The sequence below is a fragment of the Sminthopsis crassicaudata genome, chromosome 1, assembly GCF_048593235.1.
Source record: "Sminthopsis crassicaudata isolate SCR6 chromosome 1, ASM4859323v1, whole genome shotgun sequence".
NCBI classification, from domain to species: Eukaryota; Metazoa; Chordata; class Mammalia; order Dasyuromorphia; family Dasyuridae; genus Sminthopsis; species Sminthopsis crassicaudata.
The window spans coordinates 431,971,598-431,990,954 of NC_133617.1; the positions used below are offsets into that span (position 1 = coordinate 431,971,598).

At 42.7% G+C, this 19,357-nt stretch overlaps 1 protein-coding gene across 1 annotated transcript; it reads right to left on the bottom strand.

Annotated features, from left to right (window-relative positions):
* Positions 1-17,164: 17,164 nt before the first annotated feature.
* SOCS1 (suppressor of cytokine signaling 1) lies at positions 17,165-19,075 on the bottom strand. Its single transcript, XM_074280554.1, is given in 4 exon segments — positions 17,165-17,707; positions 17,709-17,810; positions 17,813-17,950; positions 18,943-19,075. Coding segments are annotated over 3 exon segments (675 nt in total). The 5' UTR covers positions 17,873-17,950; positions 18,943-19,075; the 3' UTR covers positions 17,165-17,194.
* Between the last annotated feature and the right edge of the window lie 282 nt (positions 19,076-19,357).

Sequence of the window (19,357 nt, forward strand, 5' to 3'; positions counted from 1 at the left end):
AGAAACCACACTCCACTCCCCCACCTCACCCCGTGACTATCACAAGACAATTTACTGCCATTACTTTTATGGAGATGGACAATGAGGCATCCTGAACTGTTGGGGGTTCACCTCCTCTGCACATAAAACCAGAAAATTTCATTCAGCTTTTGTATGAGTAATAGACCCCCTGCCTTGTAAACTTCAGCTGGACCAGAATCAGCACCAGGTGCTTTGCCATAAGAGAAGAGCTCAGTGGAATTCAAAACCTGTTCTTCACTTGGAAGTTTGCCTAGAGAGACACTGACTTCAACCTGAGGTATCTAGTCAATGACTTCAGCAGGGACTGAGAACACTATGGAAATGTTCATCCCATCTCTCCAGGATTAATTAGTGATAAGGCACTAATTAACATGGTTCCCTCAGCATTGAGTAATTGAGATGCTGAGATGTACTGCAGTTCTTTGACCTATAAATAACTTTCAGGGCACCATAACAATGCTGTGGATTGTTCCTATCTGTATAAAACTAAATGCCATCTGCTTTCTTACTGAGTTAAGAAGCTCTTTAATCTTCTACTGCACTTTCCTTTTGATGGAGTCAAATGCTGGCTTCTTAAATATGGACAGAGTATCCTACGGCAAAATCTTGTGGAATTCTCAGTTTTTCATTAGCAGTTCCGAATTTCCCCAACCTTTTTATCAAACCAATCTTGATGTTTGCAAATGTCCTAGCTCAGGCGATTGATTAAATGCCTTATGCCAAATCTCTGGAAGCTGCCCACTCTTTTCTGCTCTCCTGTTGTGTTGGCTCCTCTTTCAAGTTAGCAATGAACTGTTCTTCATGGGGAAACTCTCTATCTGTTGATATTAGGTCTTCTGGTAGTCATCTTATGTTGGGGCAGAATTATTCTGCATTATGTGCAGAATAAATTAAGAGGGATATGAAAAGGCTTTCTATAGAACATGGTGTTTTAGCTGAGACTTGAAGGAAATCAGAGAATGCAAGACATGGAGATGAGGAAAGAAAAAGAATGCAATAAATGTGAGACAGCAAGTGAAAATACTTGAATCTGCAGATGGGGTGGCTATTTCAAGGAATAGTCAGGATGAAATAACATGGTTAAAAATTAAGAACATGAAGAGGTACTCATGTGAAGAAATCCAGGAACCTGAGCAGGGAAGCATGATAAAGAGAACATTTGGATGAAGACCAAAAAAAAAAGCTATTACTTTAATTATAGTCAATACCACAGACCAGTAGTATCAAACTCAAAGAAAATGGGGGTGGCACTAACCCATACATGAAGATCCTGTGAGTTGCAGATTGATTTAGATTGAAATGTAATATTATCTCTATTTTATTGGATTTTTATTTATTTTGATAAAAGCTGATTTGGACTGAACTTGGAGGTGTTGTGGGCCATGGCCCAAGGTCTGCATGTTTGACATTTTTTCTGCTATATTACCTGACAGAAAGAGCAAATATACAAAGAATTTAGGAAACAGAGGCTGAGATGAAGACAAAATATAGCAGCAATGGGGAGTTGTGGTTATTGAGTCATTTTTTCAGTTGTGTCTGACACTCTGCGACCTCACTGGGGGTTTTCGTGGCAAAGATACTGGCGTGGTTTGCCATTTTCTTCTCTGTCCCATTTTACAGATGAAGAACTGAGGCAAATAGGGTTAAGTGACTTGCCCAGAGTCACACAGGTATTAAATATCTGAAGCAGGATTTGAACTCATAGTCAGACCCCACACTCTATCCACTGAAACACTTTCCTATCATAATGAAGAAAAAAAGGGTTAAGTTATCTGGAAACCTCTTTTTGAAAAAGAAAAAAGTAGTTTAAAATTTCTTGCCTTTCCTTAATAATTCTTCAAACACTATAATAGCCAACAAGAAGAGCTTCTTTATGAACTTAATTTCCACCAACTTAAAAGGGCAAACTGACTTCTGGGGTGAAAGTAATGGGAACTTTGTAAGGAATAATCACTGCATCTTAGAATTTGTGATTGAATGGTAACACATTTAACATGTATGGGATTGCCTGTCATGTAGGGGAGGGAGTAGAAAAGGAGGGGAAAATTTGGAAAAGAAGTGAATACAAGGGATAATGTTGTAAAAAAAAAAAATTACCCATGCATATGTACTGGCAAAAAAAATTATAATTATAAAATTAATTTTTAAATGTAATATATAAATAAGTAAAATTTTTTAAAAAAAGAATTTGTTATTGAGAAGAAGTAAACTAGACATTATTTGACATGCATTTTGAATTTGGGAAAAACAAATTCCAAAGGCTTCAGGGAGAAAACGGAAGGTTATCCATGAATTCAGTTCTATAGCTCCAAATGAAAGTTCTCAGAAATGAAATTCTGAAGAAAATATAAAGATACAGTTGTTATTATGAAGAAAATGAGAAACTGCCTAAAGAGACATGTTCTAAAGGCACTGAGAATTTATCAAGTAAGGTTAATTTTTAAAAGAAATGAATCAAAGATGGAAGTAAGAGCAGGTAACAGGATAGAAGCCAATTCTTCTAGGAAGAAGGGACAGTCAATCAGTCTATAATCATTATAATAAATCAGACTGTCAGTCAATGAGCAAGTGCTTAGTATATGTTGGGCATTGTGTTAAAATCTTGGGGTACAAAGAAAGAAGAAAATAGCCCCCAACTCTCAAGAAGCTCATATTCTAATGGAAGAAACAATATGCAAAGAAAAATGTATGTCTGCATATATATGTATATATATTTATGTATTTATATATCTACATATATATGTATGTATGTATGTATATGTATGTGTGTGTGTGTAATGAAAGGTAGTCTTAAAAGGAATGCACTTGGGATGAAGTGGGGCTAGAAAAACCTTCTGGAAAAAAATTGGGTTTTGAGCTGAATCTTGTAGAAAATCAGGGAAATAAGGAAGAAGAGGTGAGGAGGGAGTGAATTCCAAGCATGGAAAAGACACAGAGTTGATATTTTGCCCCAAAATGGTAAATTCCCATGGATCTGAGTTCAAACCTGGATTCAGATACTTACTGGCTATGTGACTCTGGACAAGTTACTTAACCTGAATTGCCTTCAGAAAAAAAAAAAAAAAGAAAAAAAGAAATTACATCATTGAATACAAGGTATGTCTGGGGGGGGGGGGGGGCAGTGAGCAGTTAAGTGGATAGATTATTGGCCCTGGAGTTAGGAAGCCCTGAAGTTAGGAGTTCAGATGTAGCCTTAGATACTTACTTGCAGTGTGACCCTGGACAATTCATATAGCTTCTATTACCTCAAAAAAAAATTTTTTTTAATGGATTACTAATGTCTATTGGATTTCTCAACCAAAGAGACACATTTTAAAAAGCTATTATAAATTAAAAGAGATAAGGAAGGAAACTATATCCTGCTAAAAGGTAGCATAAACAATGAAGCCATATCAATACTAAACATATATGCAACAAGTGGTATAAAAAAGCTATTATAGTTTTAGGAGGAGAGGGGAAGGAGATAGATGAGATAGCAAGGCCTGGTCATGAAATCCCAGGTGCCCTGGGCAATAGGCACAAGGAAAACCATTTCATACTGGTGGTTTTGTCCTTCATGCTATGAATCCCAAGGACAAGAACATTAGTTGCTGAGAACCAGCTCAAGTTAGGTTCCTTTGCAAGGTAAAATCCCAGCATGAGGACAACTCAGATTTTGGTTCAGTTCAAACTAATCAAGACTAAGTAGCTTAAAAGAAGGAATATCCCTGTATTAATGAAATTCTGACTTTACTAGGATCATTTAAGGGAGTAGTATGTAATATTATATTTAATATTAATATTTCTGTCCTTATATTAACAACTTTCAGTGAACACAAAGCCATCATAATAAATAGGCATGATCAATCAAATTAAGTTCTTACACTGGTCACATCCAAAAAATATATGTCTTAATTTGAACCCTAAGTCCATTATTCCTCTGGCTAGAACTAGGTAGCATGTTTCATCATCAGTGGGATTAATCATTGTAGGAATCAGAGAACGAAAGTTTTTTTAAGTTGTCTTTATGATATAATTGTTTTGCTCTGGTTACTCTCTTCATTCTGCATCAGTTTCATACAAATCTTCCCAAATTTCTCTGAAACCATCCCCCTCATCATTTCTTACAGCATATAGTATTCCATCACATTCATGTGCTATAATTTGTTCAGTTGTTCCATATGATGATTAACCCCTGGGTTTCCAGCTCTTTGTCACACTAACAGAGCAAACACTTTTGTACATTTCTTTTTTCTTTGATATCTTTGGGTATAAACCTAGCAATTAAATTACTGGACCAAAGGGTGGGTACCATTTAGTGACCTTTTGGGCATAGTTCCAAATTACTTTCCAGAGTGGCCAGACCCAGTTCATAGCTCCATTGACATAATTTGCTTGTATTCCCACAGTCCCTCTAGCATTTGTCATTTAAAGACAGGCTATTTTATAAAAGGGCCACTCACAAGGATTATATTTCTCTAACAAAAAAGGAAAAGTAAGGAGTTCTGCGGTAGGCTGGGACCTGATGGGCCAGGTAGATGAGTGAGAATGTGGGTCAGGCAGTGGGGGAGGTAACCTAAGTGCATTCTGGAGTCCCTGAGGGGGAGTCTAAACCAAGCTCTGGTTCAACACTGCGTCCGGGAGAAAAGCCCAGTTGTAATCCAGACAATCTATCCCCTCAATGCTGACAGCTGTAATTTGAACACTGCCTAAAAGGACATTCCTTGCCCAGGAAGGAAGGCAAGTGGCACGCTGGAAAGGGTCCCTTTCTCTCACCTCTGATCAGCCTGGGGAGGAAGGAAAGACCCAAGCCCTTCAGAAGATGGGCAAAATGAGGAGAGGAGAATGCCTGCTCCAATGGACCTTATCTCTCTTTCCCCTCTTCTTATTATAATACAAGAAGCATAATTGAGAGCTGGAAGGGTCAAAGAATCTAATTCCCTCATTTTATAGAGGACAAACTGAGTGCCTGAGAGGTTAAGTGCCTTGCCTAGCGTCTCACAGCTAGTATGTGTCAAGTGAGATTCAAACTCAGGTCTTCCTAAGTAAGTCCAGCACAGAAAGTCAGAGTTGAAAGTGTAATAGTCTGTTTTAGAAGAGAAAAGGGAACCCATCACAGATACCGAGGCCTTTTTAAGCCTTAGGCAAATGAAAATGCTTTTGCAAGCTTATCAGCTTTCCCCTTTTCAAATGAGGGCATTTTTCCCCCCCCTGCTTGCTCTACGTACAAAAATGCATAGTTATGAAGCCTATTGAGAAAAACAACAACAAAAGGTTTAAAACAGAAAACTATATTAAGAGAAAAGCAGAAGATCCAAAAAGGGGCAGGACTACTCACTGTTCCAGATAGATGAGAATAAGGCAATGGAAGACAGAATCGAAGCAAAATTCTCCAACTAAAGTTTACTTCTTTTTCTAACAAAGGGAATCATGTTTGATCTACAAGGATCAAAAATGACTCATAAATGAAACATTGAAACATAAATTAATCAGGGAGAGAGTAATATAGTATCTTTGTTCTTGATGAGTTCAAGACACCAGATTCAAGCTAACTAGAAGATATTACAAGAATTACTGGGTGTAATTCTGGAGCATGTCATGAATCTTTGCAAGACTGGGAGAGATCCCACAAAGGGTGAGAATTCTGATTTTCTAAAAAGGAAATTAAGTATAATTTGAAAACTTTGGGTCAATGAACTTGGCATCTTTCATCTTTTGACAAGGTTTCTGGACTGTGGAGGTCACTATTATTTATCATTTTTATCAATAGCTTGTGCAACCCAAGACACACAGCAGTCCTTCCAGCTTATTCCTTGAAATAGGATTTATAATTTTTCTCATCTCTAGGATTACATACACACACACACACACAAAAAAAAAAATTCTCATAAAAATATTCAGAATTTGTATTTGGATCCTTGTCAAGTTAGATGGAAAGTTGGGTAGGTGGAAATGTTTCCATTCTGGGAAATCATATAAGGTTATCCTAGATGCTTGACTTGCCTGCTAGCCATGCTGGTTCCAACAAAGGGAAAGATATTCTTACCCAAGATACTTTGGAGCTGCAATGTCAATGTCTTGCTGATTCATTTGAGGTGAGAAACATCTATGTCATGAGTTTTTCCAATTACAGAATTCTTTCTTGTTGCTAATCTCAAACTCTGCCCTAATGCTGTTTTGCCCTGTATTATGGGATGACTGGTTAGCTAATCAGTCAGCTGATAAATAGGTTTTCTCAAAGGTTTCAAAGCTTTAACTGGGAAGACATAAATAAGCATTTATTAAGCAGCTACTGTATGCCAGACACTATACTAAGATCTGTGGATACAAGGAAAAGCCAAAAACCCAATCCCCATAATCAAGAGTTTCCAGTTAGTATGGGAGACAATATGCAAACAACTATGTGCAAACAAAATATACATGAGAAATATTGTAAATAAGCAACAGAGTGAAGGCATTAGCCTAAGAGAGTGGAAGCAGAAAGAGCATCTAGTCCATTTTATAAAGGTGAAAACTGAGATGCAGAGAGATATTATTTGCCCAAGACACATGGATTCAAGACTAGTTCCTCTGATTCTGAATCCAGTGTGTTGGATTTATTACACCATGCTGTCTCTTGGCTCACTGAAATCAGAAGGGATGTAGTTTGTTTGGGGCTCTTCTTTCTCCACAAGACCTATGAAAAGTTAAACTTATCTCCTGGAAAAGGGCCCTCGAGATCCTATCAGAATTTGCCACCTGCTGTATTTTCTTTCACAACATGACTAATATGGAAATGTTTTGCATGACTATACATGTATAACCTATATTGAATTGCTTGCCTTCTCAACAGGGAGGGAAGATTGGAGAGGGAGGAAGGGAGAGAATTTAAACTCAAAGTTTTAAAAACAAATGTTAAAATTGTTTTTATGTATAACTGGGGGAAAATAAAATACTAAAAACAAAAGAAAGAAAAGAAAAAGAAAGGAAGAATTCGCCATCTGGCTGGCATTCTTCCAAGATTTTTCTACTTGCATTTGCCTTTAATCTGATTTCCAATAAATGTTGCTATTCCTGTCACCCGCTGCTGACTACTTGGGAAGTTGGTAAAAGGTGATTATAAGCTGAACAACTATTAAGAGTACTCTTTTCTGTATTAGTTTCATTTTCAAAGGCTTGATGTTAGAGGCATTGTGCACCACCAGAAATGGCATCTAATTCAAAGAAAAGAGTCTTTTTGCTCACATTGAGGCAAGCCTGTGTGTCCAGAATAGTGGAAAACACACAGGCTCTGGGGTCTAAGGAACTGGGGTCAAATCTTGCTTTTGGTACTAATTCCCAGTGTAACCATGGACTTTTAACTTCCTTGGGCCTCCGTTGCCTCATCTGTAAATGAGGAGGGAAATAGGGTGCAATCATGCTGGGAAGATAGATTGGGGCCAGTAGTTAGATGATTTAAATAATAAATAGGATTATACTTTATTTCAGAAATAATGGGAAGTTTTTTGAGTAAGGTAGTGATATAATCAGATTTGGACTTTAGGAAAAATCAGTTTAGCATTTGTATAATTGGATTAGATGGGCTCTGAGGTTCCTTTTAATTCCAAATCCTTACCTTCAGAAACAGAAAGTCTTCCAAAGGGAAATGTAAGCTTATCCCAAAGGAATCCTAGTGATATCATTGCCATTCCCAAGGAAATGCTCATTGAAGCATTTCTGAATACGCAATTTAATGTAACCATGATCAATGAGACTTGGGTAAGAATGTTAGGAAACTTTTCCCCTCCCACCCAGTCTTCCTTTTGTCCCCTTATTCAGCCTGCCCCTCCCTGACTTTTGTGACTAAAATGGAAAGGAAGTATGTCTCCTGCCATTATACCCCTGCAATATATGCCTGTACCTGTCCTTGACCATCCCACTGGCATGCCCAGTCCCTTCACCTGATTCTGCTTCCATCATTTACTTGTTCCTTCTCTTCTTTCATGCTCTTTATTTTCTTTCTCTTCAATACCTACCAGTGAGACGTGGGGTAGATATCATCTCTGTCCTAGTTATCAATCAGTGACTGCCACACTGCAGACATTGTCATCAGCATAAGGGAGCCAAGGATAAAAGCAAAAACAATTCCTGCCCTTTAGGAACTTACAGTGTAGCTGGGGTAGGGGGAGAAGAACATGTATGTGTATAGGTAAACATAAAAAAATAAATGCCAGGAGCTTGAGGATGAGAAAGCTCTAGCAGTAGGAATCTGGAAAAACTCATGGAGCTCCTTCCTTGAAGGAAACTAGGAATTCTGGGAAAGAAATAAGGTAAGAGTATATTCCAAACATGGGAACAACTAATACAAAGACACAGGCAGTGAGAAATGGAGCATCATACAGAAAGAACAGTTGACTGGACAAGGTAGGAGGGGAGTAGAGTGCAATCATACTGGAAAGATAAATTGGAGTCAGGTTGTTAAATGATGTAAATAACGAATAGAATAATTAAATTCCCCAGAAATAATAAGAAGGGTTTTGAGTAAAGATGTAGTATAGTGATATAGTCAGATTTGGACTTTCGGAAAAGTCAGTTTAGCATCTGCATAAAGGAAGAATTGGCTAGAGAAGAGAGTTGAGAGACAGACCAATTATTCAGCTACTGCAAGAGTCCAGACCAGAAAGAAAGAGACAGATGCAAAAAACATTGCTGTCTAAAGTTATCTCAAAAAGCTTCTCTGATCTTCAATGGGGATTTCACAGTAAAGGAACAGATGGGACTTTTTGCTCATCTGTGTAGTTAGAAACATGTTATAATGAAAAGAGAAACAAATTTTAAAGTCAGGAGATGAGCTTGAGTTCCTGACCGTTTTATACTATCGAACTGTGTTTGTTGCCTTAGACAAGCCACTAAGTGTGAATATTTCCTCATCTCCACCAAGGGAATAAGACCCTATGAATAACTTCACAAGGTTGGGTTGAGAACCAAATCCAGTCTTTCCACCATCTCTGTTATTTTAGCCATTTTCACATACCCAAATCTTCATGACCCCTTTTGGGGTTTTCTTGGCAAAGATTACCGAGCAGTTTGCTATTTCCTTCTCTGGCTCATTACAGATGAGGGAACTGAGGGAAATAGGGTTAAGTGACTTGCCCAGCCTCACACAGCTAGGAAATGTCTGAGATTTAAACTTACAAAGATGAGCTTTCCTGAATCCACGCCTGGTGCTCCATTCACTGTACCATCTAGCTCCCCCATCAACTTCCCTAGCATCCTTTAAGTTCTAAGGAAGTCTTACCTGTTCTTCCTAGTTGTTAATGCTTTTATCCCTTTTCAAATTATCTTTAATCTATTTATCTTTTTATAGCTCTAAAGTTGGAAGAGACCTCAGGGACCATCTGGCCTAATGGTTTCATTTTACAAATGAGGAAACAGTGACCTGGGAAGGTTGCCCAAGGTCAGGGAGGCAGTAAACAATAGTAAAAGGTAGTAAGTAGTAGTAAGCGTTAGTCTTTACATTACTCGTTCCCTTGCCTGGAATATACTCCTGACTTATTTCTGTTTCCCAGAAACCCTTCAGGGAAGGAGCTCCATGAGTTTTTCCCCCAACTCCTACTACTGTTGCTCCCCCACCCCAAAATCACTTTGCATTTATTTTTGAATATGCTCATGCATGTGCATGTCTCCTCTCCACCAGAAGCAGGATTTGAATGCCAGTTGCCCAACTCCAGAGCCTGTGCTCTTCCCACAATACCATGTTACTCTTCTTACATGTATCCTCCAGTATCTTCTCAAGTTCCTAGAGAGCATTCTCCTGTTTTAGTTTTCTGACCCCTAAAAGTCATATTTTTAACCAAATCTGAGATTTCATCAGGGTAGAAAATTCCTGAAGACAAGATGATTGTATAAATATATATGCATATATTGAATTTAACATATATTTTTACCATGTTTAACATATATTGGATTACTTGCCATCTAAGGGAGGGGGTGAGAGGAAGTGGGGAAAATTGGAACACAAGGTTTTGCAAGGGTTAATGTTGAAAAATTATCCATGCATATGTTTTGAAAATAAAAAGTTTTAATTTAAAAAAAGAATAATAAAAAAAGAAAAATCCTGAAGAGGAACTGTTAGGACAGTTGAACATTTTCTTTGCAATTCATGATCCTTGAGAGTGGCCTGAGGTGCAAACTATATATGTACCCGGTCAGGTAGTCAGTATTTGTCTGAAATAAGATTTCATTATAAGCTCAGTCTGAGGCCATCTCTCTCTTCATTATGCCATAATATTCTGCACATAGTAAGTGTTTAATAAGTACTTGTTGAATTGAACTGACATGTCATACCTCCATGTCTGAACCTTTACATACTCCCCCAAAAAAGCTCTCCCTTCTCACTTCCAGCTTTTAGAACCTCTAAATTCCTTCAAGGCACAGTGCAATTGCTACTTCCTAAAAAAGGACTATCCTAATCAGGCCTTTTACCTCACCTGCAATTACTTTGTATAACTCTAAAGAGCCCAGGGTCAGCTACCAAATGTCATGACCCATTGAGAGGGACTTCAGTGCAACTTTTTCCCTCTGGCTTCACATTCTCAGAAATGAGTAGCTGGAAAGCATGGAGTTGACTAGACGGGGGCTTGGTCTTTAGATAGCCAAAGAAGTAACTCGCCAGGCCCATCTTCTTGATTTTCTCCTACTCCATGTTTCATTCTTGGCCCAAACCCCAAAGGTTTCTAATGTGCTTGGTTAAAAATGCAGACAAAAAGCAAGGTTGGACAATTCTCCTGGTCTTTGACTGTCCTGAATTCTGAATGTCCTAGGTCTTCAAATTAGGTTTAGGTTTTATTCTCCTTGGGCTTCCCAGTGTGTGCTGCAGACAATTTTTAAAGATAAGAAAGATTATCAGTTATATCTAGTTCTGAGGCATCAATGCACAAAGCACAATAGGAGACACAAATAAGATGTGGTCTAGATCCTTCAGGAACTTGCAAGCTAGTTGGAAAGTCAAGATAGATGTTAAAATATAAAGCATATCTACATCTCTATATATCATAAAATATAAAGACTTCTATTACTTGCCCAAGGTCACAATCCTACAGACAGAAATGTGATTCAGACAGGTCTCCTGAGTTCTTTTTTTTATTCTACTCTAGCCTCTCAGTGGAATTTGCCAGGGTAAGCTTGCATTTCCTCATCTCCTCAATTTCCCTCAATTTCCCTCAATTTCCCAGGGGCCTTCTTTGCTCCAAGTCTAAGATCCTATCCTCCTAATGCGGTGTCATGGAATGGGCTGCACTGAATATTGGAGTGTCTTGAAGGCTTTGATGAAAATGACTCTTGATTTAGGCCTTGAAGAATAGATAGAATAGGTGAAAGGGAAAAGAGCACTTGATTGGAAAGGAGAAAGGGAGAAAGGAATTCAGAGGGACCATGAGTGAGAGGCAGTGTAGCACTAGAAAGACACATTCAGATCCACTGTCATATATTGTCTCTGTGACTCTGGATTCATTGTTAATGTTCTGGAGCCTCATTTTCCATAACTGTAAAATTGGGGGGGGGGGAGGACTTATGGCTTCGAAGCTTCTATTCCATGATCCTGGTTGCTGTTTTGTCATTTGTCCTTTGTTATGGAAGAGGACCATGACATCAGGGAGGTGAATTGGGTTTAAGTGAGAGAGGGATGAGTGCCTCACTTTATGCTCTGGAGCACCTAGGTCCAGTGGCCAGATATAGATCAGGAGAACTGGAGAATGTGACCTTTTTATGATCCTAGATAGAGCTACAAGGAACCTTAGAGATCCTTAAATCTAAGCATTCATTTTTGGGGATGAGGAAGCCAAGCCTCAGAGAGGTAAAATAGAACTTCCCCTAACAGCAGCAAGTGTGTGACTCCAAATCTAGATTTCCCTTCATTATACTTTGCTGCCTTTGTCAACCTGAGCAGAGATTAGGTTCCATTAGGGTTATTTCCACCAGGAAGTAATAATGGCATGTTAACACTTGACCTGAGTTCTAGTTCTAGTCTTGACACTCAGTACCTCTGTGACCTTGAGTGAATTAATTTACCTCTCTGAGCCTCAGTTTCCTAATCTGTAAAAGGAGGGAGCAAGATAGGATGACCTCACAGGTCTCTGATAGTTCTGAAATTGATTCAAAGTCCAGCCTTTTCAGGAAGTTAAAAAGGGACGTTTCTACTAAGGTTCCCAGATGAATTTCCCCATCCAGTATTCCTATCTACTTAGAGGTGGGGTGGGGTGAATCAGTTGATATTTGCATTGGACTTTCCCAGAAAAGCCATGGCTTCAGGGAAGTCCCTTCGTAGAAATCCACGGATCACTAAGGGGGTATGTGTGTGTGTGTGTGTGTGTGTGTGTGTGTGTGTGTGTGTGTGTGACAGACAGACAGACAGACAGACACAGAAAGAGAGAGAGAGAGAGAGAGACCCTCCTTTTCCAAGCTTTGCAAAGAAGGACTTCTTTTTTTGCAAGAGAAGCAACCCAGGGCTAAAGAAGGCATCTTTTCTCGTAAGAGAGAGCAGAGCTGAGATCAATGGATTCCGCCTGTAATCTGAAGGGACTGTTTAGTGAATGAAGAAATGAGTAAGACTAAGGACCGAAAAGGGATGTCTCCAGGGAATAGAGGGGAGGGGAAGGGAGGAGAAGGGGGAGGAGAGAAGAAGAAAGGGGAGGAGACGGGAATGGGAATGGGGGGGAGGGGAAGGGGGGAAGGCGCTCAGTCTCTGCCTCCCAGCCCCTGAGCCTGCTGCTCTGGATGGGAGTGAGTGACACCGAGCTGAAAGGGATCTTCTGGAGGCTGATAAAATGTTCAATAGAGGATTAAGTGCCAGCGGGAGAGTGGTATTGATGGCCAGATCCGGTCAGCGGGCGGCCCCAGGGTATACTTTCTGCCTGGCTGTGGAGAGAGCTGGGGCTCGGACGGCCGCTCCATCTTCACTTCTTGTAAATGACTCCAATCATAACGGAGTTAGCGTGCCTGAGGCGTCGCCGCTGGCCAGCCTTGCATTTGTCACTCCGCGCGGGGGGCCCGGGTACCGCTCCCCCGCCCCCCTCGGATAATGGAGAGCCTGTCACAGACTGGATTTTAATGACATTCATTAGGTGCGCCTCATTTACATGCAGGCCTGCCGCGGGCCCGGGAGCAGCCCCGTCAGGCAGATTAGTTTGCTATCTTTCTAGCCCCTCTCCCGCCCTCCTCAGTTCTGTTCTAGATGGGACAGTGAAACAGAGCTCGTCTCCTGCAGTCAGAACCGAGTTCTGGGGCCCAGCTTATTCCTCTCTATGGTCCTGGACTCGTCAGATCTTTCTGAGTGTCTGGGTTCTTTCCAATGCTAAAGATCCTCATATCCACCTTTATTAACCTGATAGTCCAAAAAATCCTGAATTTGAATCAACACTACAACCCACAGCTTTCTAATTAGCGTTTGAAGCTTAACTATATCAGAACTCAGACCTAGCTACCACTATAGTACTTCCTTTGCACTAGATGGGGGGACTGAACTAGATGCCTCATACGGTCGGGGAGCTCTCCGCCCGTCCGGGGGTTTGGGCACCTGGGACTGTGCCCCACCCACCAGTGCCTCCAGAGCACCATGGCATCCCAGGAGCTCCCTCCCGGGGAAGCCTCTCCGATGTCCGCGTGAGAGGGGCAAAGCAAGGCAGAGGGACCAGACAGGCAAGAGGAAAGAGACTGGAACTTCAGTCTCGGCCCTGTCTAAACGGACTAATGGGAAAGCTAATCGTTGTTCCTTCATTAATCTTGTGAGCGCAGGGGTGCCAGATAGCTAAGGGTCATAATGACCTCCTCTCCCTGCCATGGAAAGCCCCAGATTCAGATCATTCATCAGAAAAAGGAGGAGAACCCCGTGGGATGAAGTCAGGTGCTGGCGGTTCCTTGAAACATGTTTCAAGTTGTTCTGTTAGCCAAGTTGGGAGCAGTAGGGAAAGATGCTCGCCATGAAAGCGAAGGCATCGATCTTTGGCTAGGATTTTGGCGGGGTTTTTCTCAGATTTGACCAATCTTTCTCCACTTCCAGCACTCCCTGATCCTATACCAAGACAATGTTGCTGCCATTTTAAGATATGTGATCTTTGGTTCTTTCCTTTTTTGTTAATTAAAAAAAAAAAAAAAAAAAGATTAAAGTATATGAAAGTATACTTCAATGAAGTAAGGTGGAAAATAAAACGTTTAAATTCCAGTTATAGTCATGAGAAACTGGGGAAAATCACTGTGTCTGTCTGAACCTTTGGTTGTAAAATAGAGTGAGGACAATACTTAACACTATCTCCCTCATAGGGCTGCAGTGAGAAGTGTTTTTACAAACTGTAAAGTACTGCAAAATGTACATTTCTTATACACAAGATCCCCACCTCTGTGAAGAATCTCCTCTTTAAATATCCTCCCCTCAATTTTTTCTAGAGTACTTTGGTTCTGATTTGCCCTTGCCTTCCAATTAGTCATTTATAAAGCCTTATGTTTTCAGGGCTTTACAACTGCTTAAAAGAAAGGACCTAAATTCTGACAGAGAAAGTTGGTACAGTCTCCTAGTTTAAAAAAAGGGGAAAAAATCCCATCTAAGTTTCAAGATACAGACAGCACTTGACAAAATAGAGAAAAAAAAAAAATACCTGCTATCAGAGGACTGTATTTCTGAAGAGCTCTGAACAAGTTAGCAGGGGTCGCAATGATACTGGGGATATATGAGAAGGTTGGGATCCAACAATAGGAGACTTAGGATTCCGTAGCTATAAAGTTAGTCATTGTGAGTTAGTGAGTGTTCATGGATCTAGGTGAAGACTTAGACAGGAAGATACTAATTCAATAAATGGACACTGAGAAGCAGTTAAGTCACTTGCCCAAAGAGTAAGCTGGGTTCCAAATAGTTGCAAAGCTGACACTTTCCACTATGCCATTTTCCAAGACGTCCCAGGGATTTAGTCTTGGGTGAAAAAATGGCTAACAAGATAAATAAAAAAGCCTTCCTCTCTATTGCCAATACCCCCAATCCCTTAAGTTTAGCTTCAGTTCAACTATTCTCACCTTGACCGTATTCCCATTACCTACCTGCCCCTCATACACACCAGATCTTTTCATCTCACTTTTTATTCCTGTAAATTGACGTCAGCCCTGCTGAATCATGAAGCTGAGGTTTTTAAGCAAAAAAAAAAGAAAAAAATCTGTTAGGGCAGAGAAGCCACATGGGCCTCTTGCCTCTTCCTCCTCTTCAATGATGGTATTTTTAATGGTGTGCACAAGATTTCAGTTTTGGCAGCACATTAAAGAAAACAGCTGGTCACATGTTGGCTTTTTGCTGGGCCTTTTTTTATACACACACACAGCAATTTCTAAATATTCAATCTATAAAATAATGCCCTTAAAGCTATTTTCCTTATCCTTAAAAGTCTCAGTTCCCCCTCCACACACTCAGAAATGAGTATTATATTTAATTAGATCCAGGTGTATATCCCTCACTCTGATCTCCTTCAGGGAATCTTTGGTTCCATCCCAATTCTCACTTGGGGATTTAAAAGGGAAAATGAGTTTTCTGAAGAAAGTTCACTAATCACTCCTCTCCCCAAGAGCACCCCCAGTTTCTCATCCCCTAGGACAACAATTGGAAACAAACAAAATAGCTCAAGCTTCCACAAGACTTCAGTTTTTTGCCTACATTCTCCACTTATTAAAATGGGTCAACTTGAGAAAGCTTTAAGCATCCTAAATCTCCTCTGGCCATTCTTAACCTTTGAGCCTGGAACCTATTTAATCCAAAAGCAGGCCACAGTGACTCTTGCTCTCCTGCCCGAAGTTAATTTCATGGAGCACTTTACCGTTTGAAAGGTATTATTAAATATTAGGATACTACATTACAAACATGTCCAAGGCTCCAGAGGGCCATTTTAACTTTCAAAAATGAAGTGAAATGAAGCATAAAGCCTGCTTAACCCCAAACCCTAAAATGACTCAATTAACAGCTTTCCGTAGTGCTGAGCTTGCTGGTTCCCAGCACCAGCCATTCATCAGATTCTGATTTCCTGGATCACAGCAGCCCCCCACAACCTAGTCCTCAGACACACATAGGCTCTCTCCAATTGTTCTCTACTGAAAGCTGCTTGTTGGTAAGGCAATAAGTATTGAGTGGCCATTTCCAAATCTCAACCCCCTCCCCATTCTCCTCTGTCATTGTTTAAAAAGTTACTTTGAACAAAAATGTTAAGAGTAGATCAGGATTAACAGAGGAAAGTAGATCCTAGCCTTGTCCCCAGCCCCAGAATTATGTAAAAGTCTTCTTAAAGGTAAAGCTTTAACACTTCATGGGATCTTTTGAACCAGTCAACAGGATTTTTTCATCTGACAGTTTAGGTGGCTTCTATAACTAGTAAGGATGACTCTAGTTAATTCATCCATTTTAAGTTAACTGTCAAAATCTTTAATTATTCTAGGACTTTCAGGCTATATACTTCTATTTAGATTAGACCAAATCCAAGAACTATGATTAGAATCCACAGTCCCCTTCAAATCTCAAAGACTCTGAGGTCTTTAGGATATTTGGAAAAACACCCCCCCCAAGGACACATGACTATTATGAGTCTTCAAGATTCCTATAAAGGGAGACCTTTCTTGGCTCTATCATAGATCCTTTCCACCCCAGAAGCACCCTCAGGCTGACTCAAAGCTCTCTGAAGGCAGAGTAACCCCAAGGTAATGAATGAATCAGAAAATTTCCTCTTTTTTTGTTTAAAAAAAACTTTTATAATAAAGTTTATTACATTATTCTTCTTTAAAAAATATAAAATAATAGGTTTCTGCATAGCAGAAAAATTAAGCCAGAGACCCCAAACCCCTGGTTTGTGCAAAGATATTTGGTTTGTAAACATGAGGAGGGAAGGGAGACGAGTGTATACAGGTCCCTATCCCAAATACATTAAGGATAATAGAAAAATAAATGGGCCTCGATTGACTGAGGCAGGAGGGAAGAAGCACGCAAGGAGTGGGACAGCTCCACGGGAGGACATTCCTTCCTGGGGAGGGAACTTTGTTTTCTTCCTTTTCTAGGTGTCTTCTGCCATAAAGACCAAACTCCACACAAAATCAGCATCAGCTCCCTCTTACTGCCTTTTCCCCTACCCCAGAGAAAAACAACATCAATTCCCCTTCCCCCCCACAAAAAAAAAAAAAAAAAACATAGTTAATGCTGCCACCATATTCTTCCATCTTTTCATATCTGGAAAGGAAAAGACTTCAGGTAGTCCTTAAGGACAGGATTTAGGGGGATCTTGCCCAAGTTGTCCCTTCCGAAGGTGGCCACGATGCTCTTACGACACAGCTCCTGCAGGGGCCGTACCCTGAGCTGTCGAAGGGGGGTCACCAACATTTTTCTGGGAGAGTTCAGGTAATGTTCCAGCAGCTTAAAGAGGCAGTCGAAGGTCTCCCGGCTGCCATCCAGGTTAAATCGACCGGCCTGGAAGTTGACCCGGATGCTGGTGGGCCCTGAAGCCATCTTAACACTGATGGCAAAAAAACAGTTTTTCTGCCGGCTGTCCCGGACCAGGAAGGTCCCCACCGGCTCAGCCTTGAGTTTCTCGTGGGCCACGTTCACACTCAGAGGCCCCCAGTAGAAGCCACAGGCGTCCAACAAGGCGCTGGCTCGGGTGATGCTGAAGTAGTCCGCTTGGGAGCGGAAGGTTCGGAAGTGAGTGTCCCCCTGTCCCTGGGTCGTCGCCGCCAGGGCCACCGCACCATGCTGAGGGGCCAGGCCGTGTTGCGGTCGGGGCTGCGGGCTGGGATGTTCCCGGCCAGCCCGGTGGGGCGGAGGAGGAGGAGGAGAAGGGTCGAGTCTTCTTCTGGTGTCTGCTGTAACTGCATTGTCGGCTGCCACCTTACTGTGTGCTACCATTCTACAGACTGGGCCAGCCTGTGGGGTCGCCCATAGCGTCCGGCGGCGGGCTCGGGCTCCACTCCAGCAGCAGCTACTCTGAAATCCCAGACAGAAGGGCAAAGAGAGACAGGGGGGGAGAGAAAGAGAGGCAGCGTGAGCGGGGAACATTTCCGAGAGCGGGCGGGCGGGGCTGTGGACAGTGTGCCCCGGGTCGGGGTATCCCCTAGGAGGCTTCTGGTCCAGGGGCGGCCGAGGATGAGGATGTCAGTGCTCATCTAAGCTGAGGGAGAGCGGGGAAGGGGCTGATAGTGCCCTGCAGGATGGACTAAGCAGAGAGAAGGCGGTGGGTGGGCTGCCGCGTACAGTACAAACATCTACATCTTTAGATTACGGCAAGTGTCCTGGAGCTTGAGAGGTGCCCTCTCCGGGGCTCCCACCCCCATTCCCTGGCCACGAGCCCAGGTCTTTCTCTCATCGCTCGTGGCCTCCCCCTGCTGGCCAATAAGAAGCAAGACAGCTGGTTCTGGGACAGTTCTTGAAAATCAGCGGGGGGGAAAATTCCCAATTTTCACACAGCCAGCCAGCTGCTTTTAAGGGCGAGCGGGCCAGATGCGGGAGACGGCTCCGAATCGCAGGATCCGTGCAGCCTTCCCGCAGAATGCTTTGCAGGGACTCTAGCGGCCAAGAGCGAAGGAATGATGCTCCCCGGCAGCCGCCGCCTCCCCCAAACCCGCTGAGGACCAGGAGGGAGCAGACGGGGGGATGCAAGGGATGCCCACAACTCCGGAGACCGTTCCGAGGGCTGCAAGGGGACGGGCCGGGAGCCGGGTCTCCGGAGCTTTCCCGCTCCCTTCAATGATACGGGCAAGGAAGGTCTCCAGCCGTCCCTGTGCCTGCCTCCGGGTTTCCCTCTCCTCCAGCTCCCCTCCTTTCGGCGGGGCCTCCCTTCCCTCCACTGCCCCGGACCTGACTGGGGATCCCGCTCCCTAGCCGCCCAGCACGGGCGCAAGACCGGGGAGAGCACGGAGACCCCAGGCTCCAGGACCCCCCACCGCCAGCGGCTCCCGGCGCCCCGAGTCCCAGGTTACCTGGCTCCCAGGCGGGTGGGCGCGGCTCGGCGCCGCGGGCGGAGCGGCGGGGGAGCTCCGGGGCCGCTCAGGCGCATAGTCCGAGGCTGGGAGCCAGTGCAGCTGCTGTAGCCGCAGCTCCCGTCTGCTCCGCGCACAGCGCAGGGCGCAATCTATTTAAATCTCCGAGGTCCAGGCTGGGGTGGGTGGGGGGGTGGGGGAGGGGCTGCGAGAGAGGCGGGGTCCAGAGCTCCTCCTCTTGGGCTTTCGGTTTCTATTCTGGAGGTGAGGACGCACACGCTCCGCTCCCGCCCAGCTCCGGCCCCCTCCTGCCGGGCTCGGCTCCAGCTCCGGTTGCCGGCGCCTACTCTCTCCCTGTTGTTGAACACTGGCTCTATTTGTTGGACATCCTTAACGCCCTCCGGTTGCCGTCTCA